The sequence below is a fragment of the Castor canadensis genome, chromosome 8 (genome assembly GCF_047511655.1).
Source record: "Castor canadensis chromosome 8, mCasCan1.hap1v2, whole genome shotgun sequence".
Taxonomy (NCBI): Eukaryota; Metazoa; Chordata; class Mammalia; order Rodentia; family Castoridae; genus Castor; species Castor canadensis.
The window spans coordinates 85,995,602-86,015,668 of record NC_133393.1 but is presented as its reverse complement, the minus strand read 5'-3'; the positions used below and the strand labels follow the sequence as shown (position 1 = coordinate 86,015,668).

At 51.9% G+C, this 20,067-nt stretch overlaps 2 protein-coding genes across 15 annotated transcripts in view; one reads left to right on the top strand and one right to left on the bottom strand.

The window, feature by feature from the left end:
* Positions 1-856: 856 nt before the first annotated feature.
* LOC109694815 (uncharacterized) lies at positions 857-4,470 on the bottom strand. The gene is made up of 5 exons (XM_074084850.1): positions 4,460-4,470; positions 2,098-2,309; positions 1,554-2,021; positions 1,309-1,483; positions 857-1,211 (listed from the first exon to the last, which is right to left on the bottom strand). The coding sequence occupies exons 1-5, from the start codon at positions 4,468-4,470 to the stop codon at positions 857-859; spliced, it is 1,221 nt and encodes a 406-aa protein (XP_073940951.1).
* Positions 2,089-20,067, top strand: part of Kmt2d (lysine methyltransferase 2D) — a 40,114-nt gene continuing 22,135 nt past the window's right edge. For 8 of the 14 annotated variants that reach the window (XM_074083288.1, XM_020177005.2, XM_074083282.1 and 5 more), the window contains exons 1-31: positions 2,089-2,227; positions 6,441-6,526; positions 6,765-6,891; positions 7,055-7,278; positions 7,391-7,500; positions 7,661-7,823; positions 8,164-8,329; positions 8,430-8,544; positions 8,669-8,826; positions 9,034-9,179; positions 9,319-10,659; positions 10,757-11,862; positions 12,517-12,630; positions 12,981-13,091; positions 13,632-13,736; positions 14,817-14,998; positions 15,171-15,335; positions 15,426-15,535; positions 15,636-15,683; positions 16,289-16,510; positions 16,710-16,829; positions 16,920-17,033; positions 17,248-17,378; positions 17,903-18,050; positions 18,220-18,285; positions 18,460-18,570; positions 18,754-18,891; positions 18,992-19,076; positions 19,307-19,548; positions 19,630-19,703; positions 19,927-19,977. In XM_074083288.1, coding sequence (XP_073939389.1) covers positions 6,478-6,526; positions 6,765-6,891; positions 7,055-7,278; positions 7,391-7,500; positions 7,661-7,823; positions 8,164-8,329; positions 8,430-8,544; positions 8,669-8,826; positions 9,034-9,179; positions 9,319-10,659; positions 10,757-11,862; positions 12,517-12,630; positions 12,981-13,091; positions 13,632-13,736; positions 14,817-14,998; positions 15,171-15,335; positions 15,426-15,535; positions 15,636-15,683; positions 16,289-16,510; positions 16,710-16,829; positions 16,920-17,033; positions 17,248-17,378; positions 17,903-18,050; positions 18,220-18,285; positions 18,460-18,570; positions 18,754-18,891; positions 18,992-19,076; positions 19,307-19,548; positions 19,630-19,703; positions 19,927-19,977 — 6,042 coding nt within the window. In that variant the 5' untranslated portion in view covers positions 2,089-2,227; positions 6,441-6,477. The remainder of the gene's footprint in view (positions 2,228-6,440; positions 6,527-6,764; positions 6,892-7,054; positions 7,279-7,390; positions 7,501-7,660; positions 7,824-8,163; positions 8,330-8,429; positions 8,545-8,668; positions 8,827-9,033; positions 9,180-9,318; positions 10,660-10,756; positions 11,863-12,516; positions 12,631-12,980; positions 13,092-13,631; positions 13,737-14,816; positions 14,999-15,170; positions 15,336-15,425; positions 15,536-15,635; positions 15,684-16,288; positions 16,511-16,709; positions 16,830-16,919; positions 17,034-17,247; positions 17,379-17,902; positions 18,051-18,219; positions 18,286-18,459; positions 18,571-18,753; positions 18,892-18,991; positions 19,077-19,306; positions 19,549-19,629; positions 19,704-19,926; positions 19,978-20,067) is intronic. The other 6 variants (XM_020177008.2, XM_074083281.1, XM_074083278.1 and 3 more) reach the window with 5 other exon arrangements.

Sequence of the window (20,067 nt, the reverse complement as noted above, 5' to 3'; positions counted from 1 at the left end):
TTTTAAGAATAAAATGTTTTTAATTCTGGGAAAAACATTGTTTTTGGTTTGAATCATGGCTCAGTTTCTCACTAGCTGTGATTCCTTGAGCAATTTTATGTATTTTAGCATCAACCTTTTCACCAGTAATATGGAGGTAATTCCATGCAATTCATAATGCTGATGAGGAATAACTAAGGATATAAAGTATCTAGCACATAGTTAGTTTGTCTCCTTCTTGCTGCCCCATGTGTACAAGTCATGCAGAAAAGGCAATGCAATCGCTTCCTTTCATCCAGATTTGGGATGGGAGTGCCTGCCTGAAGTGTGCTCTGCGGTCTTGTCCAGAGTAACAGTATCCCGGCCAGGTAGCAGCGAAGCTACCTTAGTTTACTTTAAAAAAAAAAAAAAAGTGTGTGTGTATATATATATATATATATATATACAGGTCATATACAGGTCCTGAAGATTTGGAAAGACTAGGGATGGGGGTGGGGGCACTCTGAAAATGAAGGGAAGATCTGTATTGATGTTTTGATGGGGGATGTGGCTTGTGTGTGGTGATTGTGAAGGCACCGACAACTCTTCCGCACAAGGGGGCCTGGGGCGCCAGAAGGAAAGTCTAGGTAATCGTCCACTTTTCTTCGGGCCCCCAAACGTGGCAAGAACCCACCCACTGCAGCGCTAGGCGCCGTGCCTCACTTTCTCCATTTGCGGACTCCAGTTCCCAGGATGCAGAGCAGTGGCCAATCTTCAGGCTCTTATTCCATCCCCCTCCCAGGAAAGATTGTTTCTGGCCAAGTCAAGGGGATAGCTGGAGTTTCAAGGACCAATGATTGCAAGGGAACGGAATTAGAAAGTGGCCGGAATCATAGTTTCACCTCCCAGGAGGTAAAGGAGACAGTTCCAGGGCCAGGTCAAAGAGGAGAGGGGCTTCATTCCCACGTGTCTGCCTAGAGGCCGGCCCGGCGTAGTCGGGGTTAACCTGCGGCGCAGGGATCCCGTTGCGTGTGCGTAGAACTGCAGAGTCACAGCCTTTCCTCCGAGAGGCCTGTATTCCTCCGCCACCCCGCTCCAACACAAAATAGGGCCGCATCTTCTCCTTTTTCCCCTTCTCGAGTGGGGTTCTCTGGGCAAAAGGCACCCCTGGATCTCTCTTCGGAGGCTTGACGAATCTCCACGATCTCTGCCCAGACTTCGGGCCAGGAAATAGCCCCTTCGCAGGAACCACCCTACCGGCGGAGCAGGAGGTGGAGGGGGGGGGAGGCGGAGCGGCGCCGCGCTGCACTACTTTCCTCTCCGGTTGCAAATGGCTGCCTCGTTCCCCACTTTCCGCTCAGTTTCCTGACCCCCCGGCGCCGGGAGCCGGGGTTGGGCCATGCACCTCTAGGCCCCCCACGATCACAGCCTGCCGGGGGTCGAGGGGGTGCCGCCGACCAGAGCCAGCCAGGCCGGGGGCGGGGCAGCTCCCAAAGCCAGAGGGGAAGGGAGGCGAGCGCAGGGCCTGGAGCGGCCAGAGGGGAGCGGGCAGAGGGCTCGCACCGCCCGCCCCTTCCTCTTCCTCGCCCACCTACCCTCCTCCCTTCCCCGGGGGGAGCAGAAGGTGGGGGGCTCGAAGCCGCCGACGGGGAGCGCTCGGAGTCGAGGAGCCCGGTGCTGGGTGTGTGTCAGGTTCAGCCCCGCGGCCCCGCCGGCTCCGCGTCGCCGTAGCTCGCGCGGCCCTAGGGCGCCGGCCGGGCGGGGAGAGGGGCTCGGCGCCGCTGTGAGGGTCTCACGTTCCATCCGGGCCCGGCGCGGGGCGGCGCGGCATTCCTTCCGGGCTGCTGGGGAGGCGCCTCGACGTTCCATCTGGAGAGCCTCGACGTTCCGCCCGAGCCCGGCGCGGGCGGCCGGGGCGCTGGCCGGGCCCTGGGACTGAGAGGCCGCCCGGCGACGCGGATGCGGAGCCTGCTCGCCCAAGATCAAAGCCACCGGTGCTCTCTTTGTGTCCGCTCGGGATTCGCTGCCCTGGGGCTGTCCATGGAAACCTAAACTGCTGGAACCTGAAGCAGAGAACCCCTTTTGGCTTATTGCTTTTTTCGGGGGGGGGGGAGGGTGGCCACTCCGACCTGGATTTACCGTTCTTGGCCCCCGTAAGCCCCCCCCGTGCGGGGGGCGACTGTGATCGCTCTGGCGGTTGGAGGTCGGGGAGCGGCCCGGGCTCTGGCCATGTTCTCGGATGAAGATTTCTGGATCGTCCTGTGAAGAGGTGAGTGAAGTCCTCCCGGCCAGGGCCCAGAAAGGGTTGGACTGGGGGCACAGCCAGATGGACTATCTTGGCCGGTGGTGGCCTTTAGGTTGGAGAAGGGGGTGCCAGAACTGGGGAGGATTCCTTTGGCAGGGTCTGTCAAGGGAACTTGAGCCAGTCGCTAGGCAGAAGCAAGGCCTGGTGTCTTGGGGTGTGCCTCTTTAAAGGTTGGGGGTTCAGGGAATCACAGGAGTTTGGGAACCTGTCCAGATAGCCTCTCTGCCTGTTTATTTTTGTGTTGGGGGAGTTCAACTAAACTAGGACCCAGACCCTGATGCCAGCACCAATCCAGGCTGCTGCTTCTTCCCCCTCCCCCCAGGGTTTCTTGGGACAGAATAACTTGGTATGGGGGGGGCAGGGTGCCACTGCCAGATCGGACTTACTGCCAGGTTGGACTTTAAGGTTGTTCCTACCCAGCCAAGCACCCAAAGCAGTCTCTGGGAAACTCAAGTTGCGAGCCCTAAGTCCTTCTTCACTAGGCCTTCTTTCTCTGGGTAGAGGGGCGGGTGGATGGAAACTGACTTGTGTGATGAAGGGGGTGGCTGGGGCAAGAAGGAGGCGGGGCTGGGGGCAGCTCTGGCCTGGCTGTTCAACTTTAAACTAGCTCTGCCTGGCAAAGTGACCCCAGTGAGGCCTAGTGCTGTCTTAGCCTGCTTTGCCTCCCCTTCTCTCAGGATGGACATAATCTCCAGGGGATTATAGAGGAGGCCGTTGAGATTTGTTCCCTGCGAATGTGGGCTGCAAAAAATGGCTTTTGTCTCCTGCTTTCTCTGGGCCTGTTGTGGAGAACTATCTGCCCATGAGTCCTTGGCCAATCCTACAGGCCCCTCCCAGACCTTTCCTACCCTTTTCTGGCTAGGGAATGTTAACTGGTCCTCTGATGCTGTCCCAACCCTGCAGAATAGGGTGGCCTGTGCCTCTTCAGAGGAGAAATGACTTGAGATCTTTTTGCTGGAAGTCAGTGTTTCCAGCCTCGGCAGGAGGTGCTGGAGAGAAGGGGTGTGTATATACATGCAGGAAGGGTGCAGCATGGAGCCTCATGTCTCAGCCTCTGGGTTCTGGACTGGAACAGCCCCTCTCACACCTGTCATGCTGCCCAGCAGGGATTTGGCTAGTGCATTTTGCTCCTTCTCTCCACCCCCTCTAAAAAACATTTGCTAGGTCTCCTTGAGTCTAGTCTTCAGAAAGAGAAAGTGTGAGTTTTGCCCTTGAAAGATTTCTGGGAGGTGAGAGGTAGCAAAGGGTTGGTAATGAGGTGAGCTGTCAACTGTGCTCTCGACTCCTGCCTTCTTATGGAGGGTCCTCTTGTCCCCCAGATAACTTCCTTAGGTGGAATTGTACTTTGTTAGCTGTGGTTGCCCTGAGAATGACCCAGGGACAGTGTGGAGGGTCTGCAGGGCCAGTGTTGCCACTTTGATCCTTCATGGAGGGCTGACCCAAAATCGGGGTGGATAGAGGTGTGGTTTCTCAGGCTGGGAACCAGGAAGTCCTGAGTCCTGAAGAGCTGTTCACTCAAGGGCCTGCTCCAATCCAAGCCTCCATTTCCCCTTTGGCTGGGAAAATGGAGTGAAAGCTGTTGGTCTAGGATAAAGACAGGGAGGAGAGTGGATTGAGATAAATCCCTACTGTTTTTGTTGTTGTTGTTGTTGTTTTGGTTTTTAACTGTTTTGGGCCTTTTAGGTGTTAAGACTAAGGGGTGTTAGCACAGTTTTACTCCTTAGACTAGAGAAAGCCTGCTAAGGCAGTAGCCTAGTTTAGATCCAGAGAAAACTCTTTGGTGTATATATGTGTTTGTGTTTATTGGCTATGAATAATGGGGCAGTGGGAGCCTGTCCCTTTATTTGTTTAGATGTGTTCAGAGGCTTGATAGGGACTCTGTACTGGGATGTAAATACTGGACTACAGGGGTGGGGAAGATGTAGGGGCTGAGGTTTCAGGCTTCTTGGAGGTGCTTCTAGATTCTTTTTGGTACAACTTGGAGGGCACTTTGCTCCTTGCTTTTTAATCTCTTGTCTTCCATGTCCCCACGAATGGGGCTCTGACTTTGGAGGATGTTGGTACTCTTCCCAAGGCTGGACGAAGGTGGTTCTGTACCTTCTTCAGCAGTGCCAGACCGGCCTGAGAGGGCTGCGCTTGGGGGAGGGCAGAGGAATTCATCTCTCTGGCCTTGTGTGAGGTCCTCCTCCTACCCACTGTATTATCATTGTTGCTTTTTTATTTGTTGCTGTTTGTGATTCCTTTGGCCTCAACTTTGAGAGCAAAGTTGATGCAGAATCTTTGGGGGCATGTGGTGGTAAGATACAGTAAGATGCAAACATTTAGGAAACTGAGGCCCTGTTGGACCTTCTGGGTGTGGCCAGGCTTTGAGTGACTGAATAAGAAGAAGGCCTGGCTGGTGCTCCCACTTCCCATAGGTGACTTCTAAGGGCCCCTTGAAGTTTTAGGGAAGCTTGTCTGTGAGCTGGCCATAGGACCCACCCTACTTTCCTTTCAAGTGTGGTTGTGTGGCACATTTAGGAAAGAGAGATGGTTTGGGAATGGAGATGACAGATACCAGGTAATGCCATACATTCCCTATGTAGTAGATTTTGACTGTTAAGGGAAAAGTAAAATAATTTCCGTTCCTGCGACATGGCTCAGAAGGGACAGTGCCGATATCTGGAAATGAAGCTTGAGCTTAGTGAAAGAAGAATGAGAATGTGGTAGTTGAGGAATTCGTTTACTGATATTTGGTATCAAGAGGGTTCCTCTTGTTCTTCAACTCCAGTTGGAGTTGACTGGGGTATTTGAGAGGACAGGATTATCCTTACTTAGGTTGCTGTGATCACTCTTGTTAAACAAGAGGAGTGGAAAAGATAGAGGAATTGCTCAAACTTTTATCATTTATTGAGTTTTGGCTGTATTGGGGTTTGAACTCAGGGCATCATACTTACTAGTCAGGCACTCTACCACTTCAGCCATTCCCATTGTTTCAAACTTTTATTACTTACACTTCTCTTTTAGGGATTCCCTTACTCCACCATCACCTTCTCTAGGAACACTACTTTTTTTTCTCTGAGGGTCTAGCCTTCCCATTAACATCTGCAGGCAACTTTCTTCTGTAAGATTCTTTTTCTGTTCCTTATCTCTGTAATTTATATTCTTTACTCCTTTCATTCCTCTCTGTTTTTGTACTACGATCAATGTCCTCTGAGATTGAGAAAAATGTGCCCCAAGTTATCTACTCAACTTTTTTATATGTAACTTTAGTGTGTTCCATTTGATTCTAGTACAGGCTGACATATTTTAAAGGGGGACTGAAGACCGTTACTCCACTCTTCCTCCCCCAGTGTGTGTAGAAACCCTGCTTGAGGGAAGAGGAAGGAAGCTACTCTGCTCTGCTATGTCCTGCCCCATTTAGACCTCCAAGTGGCAGTGTGCTTCCTGAGACTACAACTCCCAGCATGCTTAGCCTCAGACCAGGCTACACATGCTCAGTAACTCTTAAGGCCCACTTCTGTTACCTACTAGGGACATATGAGGAGGAAGGGCAGTTGGCGTTGCTAAGGGCAACAACCTGAGGCCTTAATGCTTGGTGAGACTCAGGAGTGGGGGTAGGGGTAGGCCTGAGCTACATTTGGGTGGAAATTGGGGTTTTTTTCTGTTGCGATTGGGATGTCCTAGTCGAAACCAATGGAAGGTGGGAGATCCATCCATAATTAGGCTTTAGTTCCAGTAGTATGTTCTGCAAGATGCTAGGTCTGCCTCTGGAAGAGAAATTTCTACTTAATTCAGACTTTCTGGATCATAATTACCCCTGGGTTGGTGCTGATAGGCCTGTAGGGTGGTAGCTGACCTGAGACCTAAGGATAAAGGCCATGGGAGAGGACCTACCAGCAGCCAGGGGCTCAGAGATGATGCAAAGGGCAGTAATAGATACAAAGTGGTTGTACGTCTAGTTGGATACTATTGCCCTGGGAACTGTTATGGAAGAGGCTAGAAGTGGGAAAGTAGAGTGGATCCTCTGAGAATCTAGAGTAGGAGAAAGTATGTGTTTATCTGGGGAAGAATTAGGTAGTAGGATAAGAGTTAGGGAGAATAACTTCCCTTGCCATTAGTATAGGAGTTTGTAGGTAAGGCTTGGCTCTGATGTTTGAAGGGTACTGGACATACAGATATCTCTTGGCACCAACAGGTCTCCCCGAGAGGGCCCTGCCCAGTCGGAGAGAGGGATGGACAGCCAGAAGCTGCCTGGTGAAGATAAAGATTCAGAACCGGCAGGTGAGTAGGGCACAATTCTAGATTTGCTGACTTTACGTACAGTTTTATATTTTGATCCTGGCACAAGGATGAGCTATGTCTGTATAATAAACAGGTAATCGAAGGACTTTGTTCTTATGAGACAGAAATCAAAATGCTATCATGTGATCCACTGAGGGTTTTGGATTATCTCTTGAGTCTGGTAAGTGGACTTAGTATCAAATCAGGTTGACATGTGGTGCTTTATCTATTCATTCAGCTGATGGACCTGCAGCCTCCGAGGAGCCAGGTGCCACTGAGCCAGACCTTCCCAACCCAAATGTGGGGGAGGTCTCTATTCCCACTTCTGGGAGTCCCAGGCTTCAGGAACCTCCTCAGGACTGCAGGTAACTTGTTGGAAAATGGGATAGACATAAGGGCACATGAGAATTTGGTTTGAGAGTTTAGTGTCTTAAGGAAGAGGATTTAGGAAAATGAGTGTTTTAGGAAGTAGGCCAAACCATGGGGTTACAGGGGCCTGGCATGGTGCTGATGCTTGTGTGTCCACAGTGGGGGTCCAGTGCGGCGATGTGCTCTCTGTAACTGCGGGGAGCCCAGTCTGCATGGGCAGCGGGAGCTACGGCGCTTTGAATTGCCATTTGACTGGCCTCGGTCTCCAGTGGTGTCCTCTGGGGGGAGCCCAGGGCTCAGTGAGGCAGTGCTGTCCAGTGAGGACCTGTTACAGATTGGTTTCCCTGAGGGCCTTACACCTGCCCACCTAGGAGAACCTGGAGGTAAGTGAGGGGAAGTGGAGCAGGAAACGGGGTTGAGGCTGGGCAGTTTTGAGCCAGCAGTTACCTTATTATTAATTCTTTAACGTCTGCTTACCTCTTCCTGCCTATAAAGGGTCCTGCTGGGCACACCATTGGTGTGCTGCATGGTCAGCAGATGTATGGGGGCAGGAGGGCCCAGAGCTGCGTGATGTGGACAAGGCCATCTTCTCAGGGATCTCACAGGTAGGGCTAAGGTCAGAGGATTGCATAGGTGAAAGCAGAGGGTGGTGGGCTTCTGAGAGTCAGGGTAGGAGGACAGTGCATATACTGGGGCAGGGTTAGTGCCTAAACTGTTTCTCTAGAAAAAGCTGGCTGGCACTAAGGCTTTGTCTCATCCTGGCAGCGCTGCTCCCACTGCACCAGGTTCGGTGCCTCCATCCCTTGCCGCTCACCTGGATGTCCACAGCTTTATCACTTCCCATGTGCGACTGCCAGCGGTTCCTTCTTATCCATGAAGACACTGCAGCTGCTATGCCCGGAGCACAGTGAGGGGGCTGCACATCTTGGTGAGAAGTCCTGTAGTTTGGACAGAAAGCAAATGAGGGGATAAGTGTGTCTTGGATTTTGGTACTCTGCAGAGCATTCCTCAAAGTCTATAATTACATACTGTTACCCTGCTCCACTAAAATAGGTGTGAACTTTGTGAGCACAGGGACTTTGCTAGTCTCATTTACCATCATGTCTGTGGTACCTAGAATAGTACCTGACATATATTGGGCAAACACTCAGTAACAGTTTGTTATTCATTCTTTGTCCACAGAGTACCTGTTACCTCTATAGCTCTGTGCTGAGTTGTTCAAGGAATCCATAGTTAACTTGTGCACTCTTTGTCCTTTCCCACCGTAGACGAGGCTCGCTGTGCAGTATGTGAGGGGCCAGGAGAGCTGTGTGACCTGTTCTTCTGTACAAGCTGTGGGCATCACTATCATGGGGCCTGCCTTGACACTGCTCTGACTGCCCGCAAGCGTGCTGGCTGGCAGTGCCCTGAATGCAAAGTGTGCCAAGCTTGCAGGTAAGAATAGGAAGTCAGAAGGGAGGACTTAGGCAAAGCACAGGTGGTGGTTGAAAATGAGGGCAGAAAGGACCTTGTAATGTGCCTCCCACCCCTGTAGGAAACCTGGGAATGACTCTAAGATGTTGGTCTGTGAGACGTGTGACAAAGGATACCATACTTTCTGTTTAAAACCACCCATGGAGGAACTGCCTGCTCACTCTTGGAAGTGTAAGGTGAGTGTCTCCTGATTCTGCCTCCTACAGCATCCCAAAAATTTCCCTGTTGTGGCTAGTCCTATACTCTGAAGTCTGTATTTTGATTTGACCAGTGCCTGTTCTGTCCACTCCCTTTCCCTAGGCATGCCGGGTATGCCGGTCCTGTGGGGCAGGCTCAGCAGAGTTGAATCCCAACTCTGAGTGGTTTGAGAATTACTCTTTGTGTTACCGCTGTCACAAAACCCAGGGAGGTCAGCCTATCAGTTCTGTTGCTGAGCAGCATTCACCTGTCTGTGGCAGGTAAGTGGTGTGGACTGGTTGAGGTTGGGGGACGGGGGGAGTGTCAGAAAGACTGAGATTGGCAGGGCCATGTTAAAGCAAGTGGACTTTTAGAGGAAAGCTCTAAGATGGGCAGGGCAAGCTACAGTATTCGTTCTTCGTCCCAGTGTGCTCTTCAGGAGTTAGCTGGTGAGAGCCACAGTGCCTGCTCCCCTGTACCCTCTGCAGATTTTCGCCCCCAGAGCCTGGTGATATCCCCACTGATGAGCCTGATGCTATGTATGTTGCATGCCAAGGGCAGCCAAAGGGTGGGCATGTGACCTCTATGCAACCCAAGGAACCGGGGTCCCTGCAATGTGAAGCCAAACCACTAGGTGAGTAGGGTTTTGGGGGTCCCTGAAATTAATTTTGCATTTTGTGGCAAGAGACGTACTTGCTTGCTTTGTCTCAGACCCTACACTTTCTGTGGAGTAGATCTGAGCAAGGTTGGAGTATTGTGTGTTGTATTTGCAGGGAGAGCAGGGATCCAACTTGATTCCCAGTTGGAGGCCCCCCTAAATGAGGAGATGCCACTGCTGCCCCCACCTGAAGAATCACCCTTGTCCCCACCACCTGAGGAATCACCCACATCCCCACCACCTGAGGCCTCTCGCCTGTCCCCACCGCCTGAGGAGTCTCCTCTGTCTCCCCCACCTGAACCATCACCTTTTTCTCCACTGGAGGAATCACCATTCTCTCCTTTAGAGGAGTCACCCTTCTCTCCACCACAAGAGTCGCCCCCATCTCCTGCACTTGAGACACCCCTGTCCCCACCACCGGATGCATCACTCCTGTCTCCACCATTTGAGGAGTCTCCCCTGTCTCCCCCACCTGAAGAATTGCCCACTTCCCCACCACCAGAGGCATCTCGCCTATCTCCGCCTCCTGAGGAGTCTCCCATGTCCCCTCCACCTGAAGAGTCTCCCATGTCTCCACCACCAGAGGCATCTTGTCTATTCCCACCATTTGAAGAGTCTCCCCTGTCCCCTCCACCTGAGGAGTCTCCCCTCTCCCCACCTCCCGAGGCATCACGCCTGTCACCTGCTCCTGAGGACTCACCCATGTCCCCACCGCCTGAAGACTCGCCTATGTCTCCCCCACCTGAGGTGTCATGCTTATCCCCCCTGCCTGAGGTGTCACGCCTTTCTCCACCACCTGAGGAATCTCCCCTTTCCCCACCACCTGAGGAATCTCCCACATCACCTCCACCTGAGGCCTCACGCCTGTCCCCACCGCCTGAAGACTCCCCCATATCTCCACCACCGGAGGACTCACCTGCTTCGCCACCACCGGAGGACTCGCTCGTGTCCCTGCCGCTGGAGGAGTCACCCCTGTCACCACTGCCTGAGGAGCCGCGCCTGTCCCCTTGTCCTGAGGAGCCATGCCTGTCCCCTGCGCTTGAAGAACCATGTCTGTCTCCTCAGCCTGAGGAGCTACACTTGGCCTCTGTGCCTGAGGAACCACGCTTGTCCCCACGGCCTGAGGACCCGCACCTGTCCCTTCAGCCTGAGGAACCGCACCTCTCTCCCCAGCCTGAGGAGCCCCAGCTGTCCCCCATGCCTGAGGAGCCCCAGCTGTCCCAACAGCCTGAGGAACCTCACCTGTCCCCTCAGCCTGAAGAGCCTCCTGGGGAGCCAGGCCAGTGCCCTGCACCTGAGGAGTTGTTGTGCCCACCTGGGGAGCCACCCTTGTCCCCTTTGCTTGGAGAGCCCGCCCTGTCTGACCCCGGGGAACCGCCTCTATCCCCTCTGCCTGAGGAGTTGCGCTTGTCCCCATCAGGGGAGCCATCCTTGTCACCTCAGCTGATTCCACCAGGTAAGGGGATGTTAATGACCCCTTATTCTGAGACAGCTTTAATTCATTGTTTATGGCACATCTGATCTAAAAGCTACTCTTTTTGTCTTTCCCCCAGATCCTCTTCCTCCTCCGCTCTCACCCATTATCCCAGCTACGGCCCCGCCGGCTCTGTCTCCTTTGGGAGAATTAGAGTACCCCTTTGGTGCCAAAGGGGACAGTGACCCTGAGTCACCATTGGCTGCCCCCATTCTAGAGACACCCATCAGTCCTCCACCGGAAGCTAACTGCACTGACCCCGAGCCTGTGCCTCCAGTGATACTTCCCCCATCTCCAGGCTCCCCAATGGCACCTGCTTCTCCCATCTTGATGGAGACCCTTCCCCCACCATGTTCTCCACTACTTCAGCATTCCCTGCATCCCCCAAACTCCCTTCCTCAGTGCTCCCCTCCTGCTCTGCCCTTGTCTGTTCCCTCCCCATTGAGTCCCATGGGGAGGGCAGCGGAGGTCTCAGATGAGGCTGAGCTGCATGAGATGGAGATTGAGAAAGGTCCAGAACCTGAGTGTCCAGCCTTGGAACCCAGTGCCACCAGTCCTCTCCCCTCCCCCATGGGGGATCTTTCTTGCCCTGCCCCCAGCCCTGCCCCAGTCCTGGATGACTTCTCTGGCTTGGGAGAAGACACAGCCCCTCTGGTTGGGACTGATAATTGTGGTTCACAGCCAGAGGCTGGACAGACCCTTGGCAGTTTGGCTGGTGAACTTAAAGGTTCCCCCATGCTCCTGGCCCCCGAGGAGCTGGCCCCTGTGACCCCTATGGAGGTCTATGGCCCAGAATGCAAGCAGGAAGGGCAGGGCTCACCCTGTGAAGAGCAGGAAGAGCCTCGTGCACCAGTGGCCCCCACAACACCCACTCTCATCAAATCTGACATTGTTAATGAGATCTCTAATCTGAGCCAGGGCGATGCCAGTGCCAGTTTTCCTGGTTCAGAGCCCCTGTTGGGTTCTCCTGACCCTGAGGGGGGTGGCTCCCTGTCCATGGAGCTGGGGGTGTCTACAGATGTTAGTCCAGCCCGAGATGAGGGCTCCCTGCGGCTCTGTACCGACTCACTGCCTGAGACTGATGACTCATTATTATGTGATACTGGGACAGCTATCAGCGGAGGCAAAACTGAGGGGGACAAGGGGCGGCGGCGCAGCTCCCCAGCCCGTTCCCGAATCAAACAGGTGAGGGGTTATCCAGCTGCAGGTTGTAGTCAAGGTCAGGTACAGTCCTGTGCCACTGACACCTTCACACTTGCTTTACTGAAGCCTAGACTCATAGAGATCCTTTAGTTCAACTTCTTATAACTAAGAAGAATACTGATATAGAGGGGGCTAATGATTTACTCAGATTTGTGATTATTTGGTAATAGAATTGGGATCAGAAACTTGGGTCTCTTTATTCCCTGTTTTGCTCCTTAAACACTGTTTCTTTCTTTTTGGTTTTTTTTGTAGTACTGGGGCTTGAACTCAGGGCCTATATCTTGAACCACTCCATCAGCCCTTTTTTTGTGTTAGGTATTTTTGAGATAGGGTCTCACACACTGTTTGCCTGGGCTGGCTTTGAACAGAGATCTTCCTTATCTCTGCCTCCTGAGTAGTTAGATTACAGGTGTGAGCCACCAGCACCCGGCTAGACACTCTTTCTTCATGGGAGAGGAGAATGGTTCTGGGTCAGAGCTCCCTAATTGCTGATATTTGGGAACTTGGGTTTTCTCTGGTGGAGTGGGACTTCTGAACTTTATTGCCTGTTAAACTCTATCCATTCATCTTCCTTTTTCCCTATAAGCCTCTAACCCAATGTTCTTGCTCCTGTAATTGTCTTCTTTCCCTCCTCAGGGTCGTAGCAGTAGTTTCCCAGGAAGACGTCGGCCTCGTGGGGGAGCGCATGGAGGGCGTGGGAGAGGACGGGCCCGGCTAAAATCAACCACTTCTTCCATCGAGACTCTGGTAGTAAGGACAGGCTTCTCATCCTCCAAGCATGCTTCACGTGGTCCCTTAAAAATTAAGCACTCTTTAAATAAATTCTTCCAGTCCCCTGCATGCTAAGCTACCTGCCTGTTAGCCTAGAACCTGCCCCACTAAGTCTTTACCCCTGTCCACTTGGCCCTCAGGCTGCTCTGAAATCTCAGCCTTTGAGCAGGAACCTGATTTGGGAGTTGGAATGTTCCTCTGCCGCTTAATTCTGTTGTCTGGCCTTCTTAGCTAGGAGTTCACACCTTCTTTCCCAACACCAAAGAGGAAGTCAGCTTAGTTGGGATAAATTTATCTTCCTCACTTTCCACAACTCTCTGCTTATAAAGGTGGCTGATATTGATAGTTCTCCTAGCAAGGAAGAAGAAGAAGAAGATGATGACACCATGCAAAATACTGTGGTTCTTTTCTCCAACACAGACAAATTTGTTCTAATGCAGGTACCATACTTGACTGGGGTAGGCCCATCTTTGGCAGTGAGAGCTGGCATGCTGAACTTTGTGTGTATGTGTGTGTGTTTGTGTGAGGGTAGGTGGGGAAAACCAGGGACATACTTCTGGGGCTGCCCAGCTAATGAGAAAGCAATGAATCAATCCCACATAGCAGTGAAAAAGGTAGAATTGGCTTGTCCTATGGAAAATTGTAGTTTAGGGAACCTAGAATAATCTTGAAGCTGACGAAATTTGTCACACACAACTCTTATCTGAGCAGTCTTTACTCCATCTTATCTTCCGATAATTTTTTCTTACCTTTACCCATGTCAGACTTTATAAACTCAAGTTACCTAATTAGGCAAGTAAGGCATCATAGGGGAGGCTCAGTTGTATGGGTTGCACAGTAGGAGCAGGGTCCCATAGTGACCATGTAAGTGTCTTAATGCTGTGGGATGAGCTTCTGACTCCTTGGTCTCTGGGTAGTTGGCTGGGACTGGGTAGGACTAGGAGACCTGGTTGGACATTAAAGTTTCTGTGTTTCCCCAGGACATGTGTGTGGTGTGTGGCAGCTTTGGCCGGGGAGCAGAGGGCCACCTCCTAGCCTGTTCACAGTGTTCTCAGTGCTACCATCCTTACTGTGTCAACAGCAAGGTGAGTTAATGGCTCAGGAGGCATGGACTGGGGAACAAGGTCAGTTCTTTGTTACACTGGTCCCTCATACTGGCCTCACTATTACTACTGTTTTTTTTTTACTTAATTGTATGAAGGGCTTTCATCGTGATATTTCTGTACATGGATTTAATGTACAAAAATTGATCAAATTCACTCCCTCTGTTACTCGTTCCTGACACACTACTTAAAAGCCACCATGGCTCCTGAAAGATGTTCATTAGTCATCAGTGGCTGTCGTACTCATCTTGGGAAAAAGTGCTTTGGAACTCATGGCAGACTTTATAGTTTCTTTTTAAAATTTTTTGGGTGGTACTGGGATTTGAACCTAGGGCCTTACATTTGCTAGGCAGGTGCTTTACCACTTGAGCTACTCCATAAGCCCTTTTTTGTATTTTTGTTTGGTATTTTTGAGATAGGGTATTTCGAACTATTTGCCAGGGCTGGCTTCAAACCACCATCGCCTGATCTCTCCCTCCTGAGTATCTAGGATTATAGGTGTGAGTCATTGGCACCCAGCTTATAGTTTTCTTTGATAGAACAAAACTTGCTGGTATAATTCAGAACATCATATAAACAATGACAACTTTATAGTAGAAAATATGGTGTAGTCTGGAGATACAGCATGAAATCAAAACTGTAAGTACATATTCACAAAGAAAAAGCAGTGTTTTTGACCTAAAAGTGATCATTTTAGGGGTTTTAATATTTATGATTTATTCCACTGCTAACATTCACTAACTTGTATAAATAGCAGGTTTTAAATGTTCAAGAAAACTTGGGGAAACTATAAGTAGTTCTGTCCAGTCTTCTTGGCCTGTTGGTTAGTGAAGGATTGCTATTCTACTTTCACAAGAATGAGGCAGTGGATGGTGAGGCTGCTCTGTGATCAGCAGAGATTTCTGGGAGCCTATTTAGAGCCACTGTTATAGGGGTGAAAGTGCTCTATATAAGCCTCCCTGTGTTCAGAGGTCTGGCCTGTGCACTGGGGTTCCTCCAGACCTTCTCATGTAAATTCTGCCTCCCCCTTTACACCCTGAGGAATCCCATTTTCTTTACCAGATCACCAAGGTGATGCTGCTAAAGGGCTGGCGTTGTGTGGAGTGCATCGTATGTGAGGTATGCGGCCAGGCCTCTGACCCTTCACGCCTGCTGCTCTGTGATGACTGTGACATTAGCTACCACACATACTGCCTGGATCCCCCACTGCTCACGGTGCCCAAGGGTGGCTGGAAGTGCAAGTGGTAAGGAGACCTGGAATCTTCCATAGAGCCTGGGGCCTGAGGATAGTTGGCATGGGCCTGAGACAGAGGCTGTATTTAATAGGCTAGGCTGCTCATTGGGTTCTCTGTGGGGGTATCTCTGGATTCCTTGGGTATGTTAGGTGCTAAGGGTCTGTCTTTCTGCCCCCGCCAGGTGTGTGTCTTGTATGCAGTGTGGGGCCGCCTCCCCTGGCTTCCACTGTGAGTGGCAGAATAGTTACACACACTGTGGGCCCTGTGCCAGCCTGGTGACCTGCCCGATCTGTCACGCTCCATATGTGGAAGAGGACCTGCTAATCCAGTGCCGTCACTGTGAACGGTGAGAGCGTCTCTTTTCCCTCATGTTGGCCTCACTCCCTGGTACAGCCTGGCGTCGCCTGTGCTTATCCCCCTGTGTCCATTCTCTCAGGTGGATGCATGCTGGCTGTGAGAGCCTCTTCACAGAGGATGATGTAGAGCAGGCAGCAGATGAGGGCTTTGACTGTGTCTCTTGTCAGCCCTATGTGGTAAAGCCTGTGGGTGAGTACCATGTGTTGGGAGGGGCGAGGAGGAGACAAGGTAAGGGTGCCTTGCTTTAGGACAGCACCCAAGCTGCCATGGTTTGTCCTTTTCTCCATAGCACCTGTTGCTCCACCAGAGTTGGTGCCTATGAAAGTGAAAGAACCAGGTGAGTCATGGAATTTTGAATGCCAGCCTAGATGAGACCATAGATACCATCTAGTCTAGCTCCAACTCCCCAACTTCATCTCCTCATTTTAAGGGAAAAAACTAAGAGAAGGTGAATGGCCTGCCCAAAGTCACCTAGTAAGTTAGTGGCAATGAGTAGAACACGGTCTTCAGATTCCCAGACACTTCCTTTCACCCAGCAACATGACTTCTCTACTATCAGAATTTCATCTCATGAGAGCACACCTCTTCTCAGTGGAGGGGACTAGGGCCATCTCCTCCACCATGATGTGGCACAGGGGCCAGCATTCAGCATGTAGGAACCCTCCTATCCCCTGACAGTTAGGGAATCTATTTGGTGAACCTAGAGTTAATCCTGAGAAAAGCCAGTCTTCTGGAGTAGCAGACCCAGAGGATTCATATCAGTGGATGAAAACTCAGGCCTTAACTAGTGCCCCTTGGTGGTCTGTTCTCTCTAGCCTTCAGAATCCAGGCTGGATTTTCTGTCACTGCTTTTGCATCAGCTGAGGACATAGGTTGAAATTTGAGGTTCTGCTTTCTTTGGGATCTCCTTCCAGAAGTCACATTCTCTTCCTTCTTGTCCAGAGCCCCAGTACTTTCGCTTTGAAGGTGTGTGGCTGACAGAAACTGGCATGGCTGTGCTGCGTAACCTGACCATGTCACCGCTGCACAAGCGGCGCCAGCGGCGAGGACGGCTGGGTCTTCCAGGCGAGGCAGGGCTGGAGGGTTCTGAGCCTTCAGATGCTCTTGGCCCTGATGACAAGAAGGATGGGGAACTGGATACTGACGAGCTGCTCAAGGGTGAAGGTTGGGCTGGGGAATCTCAGGGAGAGGCAAGGCATGTGGGTGTTGGGATGTTGGGTGGGGACCACTTTGCCACTCTTGGTCACCCTCTAGCATTTTGGTCTTGCTTACGTGACTCTGTGGCAAAGTACTGGATTCCCTTTGGCAGAATGAGAAGGGTAAAAGGGTAATCTGCCTCTGACTCTTCTGTTACTATGCACAGGTAGTGTGGAGCACATGGAATGTGAAATTAAACTGGAGGGTCCTGCCAGCCCAGATATGGAGCCTGGCAAAGAGGAGACGGAAGAAAGCAAAAAACGCAAGCGCAAACCCTATCGGCCTGGTGAGGCCCTGGATTAGGGAGATGGGGTGGTAAAGGGTAATTCACCAGGTCCCCCAGCAGCTTCTCATCCTTAGCTCCACCTCCTCATAGGCATTGGTGGTTTCATGGTGCGACAGCGGAAATCTCACACACGTGTGAAAAAGGGGCCTGCTGCACAGGCGGAGGTGTTGAGTGGGGATGGGCAGCCCGACGAGGGTGAGACGGGTGAGGGCACCAGTGGGGCCTGGGAGAATGTGGGGGTCACAGTACATGTGGGACAAGTCAGGGAGGCCCGGGCTGGGGCTTACTGCAATGGCCAAGAAGGTGGTGGGTCCAGCTGGTATTGGGGAAGAGAGTAAGCAGCAAGTGTCTCCCAATAGATAGGACACAGCATGCCCAGTGTCCCCAGGGAACCTGAGCCCTTTTACTTTGTCTGTAGTGATGCCTGCTGATCTGCCTGCAGAGAGCTCTGTGGAACAGAGTCTCGTTGATGGGGATGAGAAAAAGAAGCAGCAGCGGCGAGGGCGCAAGAAGAGCAAACTAGAGGACATGTTCCCTGCTTACCTGCAGGTGGGTCTTCATCTCCAAGCATTGGGGGAGGTGTCTGCGCTTATAGGCGCATCAAGAAATTGTTTCTTCTTCTGGGCTCTGGTGGTGGCTCACGCCTATAATCCTAGCTACTCAGGTGGCAGAGATCATAAGGATCGATGTTCGAAGCCAGCCCTGGGCAAATAGTTCTTGAGACCCTATTTTGAAACAACTCAACACAAAAAAGGGCTGGCAGAGTGGCTCAAGCGGTAAGAGTGCCTGCCTAGCAAGTGTGAGGCCCTGAGTTCAAACCTCTGCCTCCCAAAAAACAAAAAAGAAATTGTTTCTCCTGCTGGGTTTATAATCCTAGCTACTTGGAAGGCTGAGATTGGGAAGATTGTGATTTGAGGCCTAGCTCAGACAAATAGTTCTTTGAGACCCCCCCCATCTCCAAAATAACCAGAGCAAGATGGACTGGAGATGTGAATCAAACAGCTTTGCAAGTGTGAAACTCTTGAGTTCAAATCCCAGTCCCACACACACTGCTTTTCTGACTTCTTCCACAGGAAGCCTTCTTTGGGAAGGAGCTGCTGGACCTAAGCCGGAAGGCCCTTTTTGCTGTTGGGGTGGGCCGACCAAGCTTTGGGCTAGGAGCTCCAAAAGCCCGGGGGGATGGAGGCTCGGATAGGAAGGAGCTCCCTACTTCACAGAAAGGTTAGTTACGTGGGATTGAAGTGGTCTGAGGGAGCCAACTTGCCAACTTGGCAAGGATGTGTGTCAGGGAAGGGGCTGGTTTCTAGGGCCCTGGCCTGTGGGGCTAGGGACCCATTTTGGGTAACAGGTGTAGAACATCACTGACTAGAGTGGGAACGATTGCTTGTAGGAGACGATGGTCCAGATGTTGCAGATGAAGAGTCCCGTGGCCCTGAGAGCGTGGCTGATACACCAGGTGAGGGTTGCTGGGTCCTAACTTGGCTTTGTCTCTGTCAGTTGGCTCTGCCCCTGAGCACTGTCAGGTTGGAGTCTAGAAACTGTTCTGTGCCCTGCTGTGGTTCATGGTGGCCAGTGTGGTACCTTTATACTTCCATGACCTTGACTGATGTGTTTCTCTTGGTGATTGCAGGACCTGAGGATGGGGGTATAAAGGCATCCCCAGTGCCCAGTGACCCTGAGAAGCCAGGCACCCCAGGTGAAGGGATGCTTAGCTCTGATTTAGACAGGATTCCCACAGAAGGTGAGGCTTCTAAGGGTCTTCTCTGTGTATAGGGTCCTCCATGGCAAAAGATGGTCCTATCTATGGGATTGATGTGTATAGCTCTGAGGTCATGATCAGGAGGCCATGACCATTTATAGATTTGTGGTGTCATGTGAACTTCCCAGTATTCCTCATCAGTGTCCTTCTGTCATTGTCCTACAGAACTGCCCAAGATGGAGTCCAAGGACTTGCAACAGCTCTTCAAGGATGTCCTGGGTTCTGAACGAGAGCAGCATCTGGGCTGTGGAACCCCTGGCCTAGAAGGCAGCCGTACACCGCTGCAGAGGCCCTTTCTCCAAGGTGATAACAGTAGGGGGGAGTGGTTTGAAGACTGCCATAGCCAATCTTGTTCCCAGAGTGGGCCACTACTCCCTTTTCTCTGATCCTGTCCCTTTTGTAGGTGGACTCCCTTTGGGCAGTCTCCCCTCCAGCAGCCCAATGGATTCCTACCCAGGCCTCTGCCAGTCCCCCTTCCTGGATTCTAGGTTGGTATCTGTGCTTAACCTTCATGGGTAGTCCCTGTTGTCCTTTCCCTCCAACTATGTCCCTACCTCAGCTCCTCTGCCACTATAGTGACAGTTCCCCTGTTCCTCCCATTCCCTCATTAGTGGCTGTCCTCTGTTGGGGTATGGCAGTGGCCTGGGGCTCTGGGCAGTTTGTCTGGGATGGGTCTTGGCATCTCTGCCCCCTGTGACTCTCTGCCCCTGCGCCCCAGGGAGCGCGGGGGCTTCTTTAGCCCAGAACCCGGTGAGCCAGACAGTCCATGGACAGGCTCGGGGGGCACCACGCCCTCCACGCCCACCACCCCCACCACGGAGGGTGAGGGCGATGGGCTCTCCTATAACCAGCGGAGTCTACAGCGTTGGGAGAAGGACGAGGAGTTGGGCCAGCTCTCCACCATCTCGCCTGTGCTGTATGCCAACATTAACTTTCCTAATCTCAAGCAAGATTATCCAGGTACCTGTGGGATGAGGGCAAGGGAAACAACCTGGTAGCCAGGCAGGTCAGGTCTTCTGATTGAATTCTTCTGTCCTCCAGATTGGTCTAGCCGTTGCAAACAAATCATGAAGCTCTGGAGAAAGGTTCCAGCTGCTGACAAAGCCCCCTACTTGGTAAGTCAGAAAGGTGCATAGGCTAGTCTGGGAATTGAAATGAACAAGGGAGGTGTGTCTGGGACATTCATCTCAGTTTTTTCACCATCACACCCTGTCCCCTGCTATCCCAGAGCAGTTGGGCCAGAAGGGATCAGTTTTTGGGTAGGGAGTATGAGTGACCTTGTTGGGGCTGGACTTGAGACTGAGTGCTAGGCCCTATGTTGTGTCCTGTGTCCCTCAGCAAAAGGCCAAAGATAACCGGGCTGCTCATCGCATCAACAAGGTGCAGAAGGTGAGTGGGGACAGGGCTGGGCCAATCCATCAAAGTCCTAGTGGGTGGCTCCTGTAGGGTGGGGATACATGGGTCCTGCCTATTACAGAG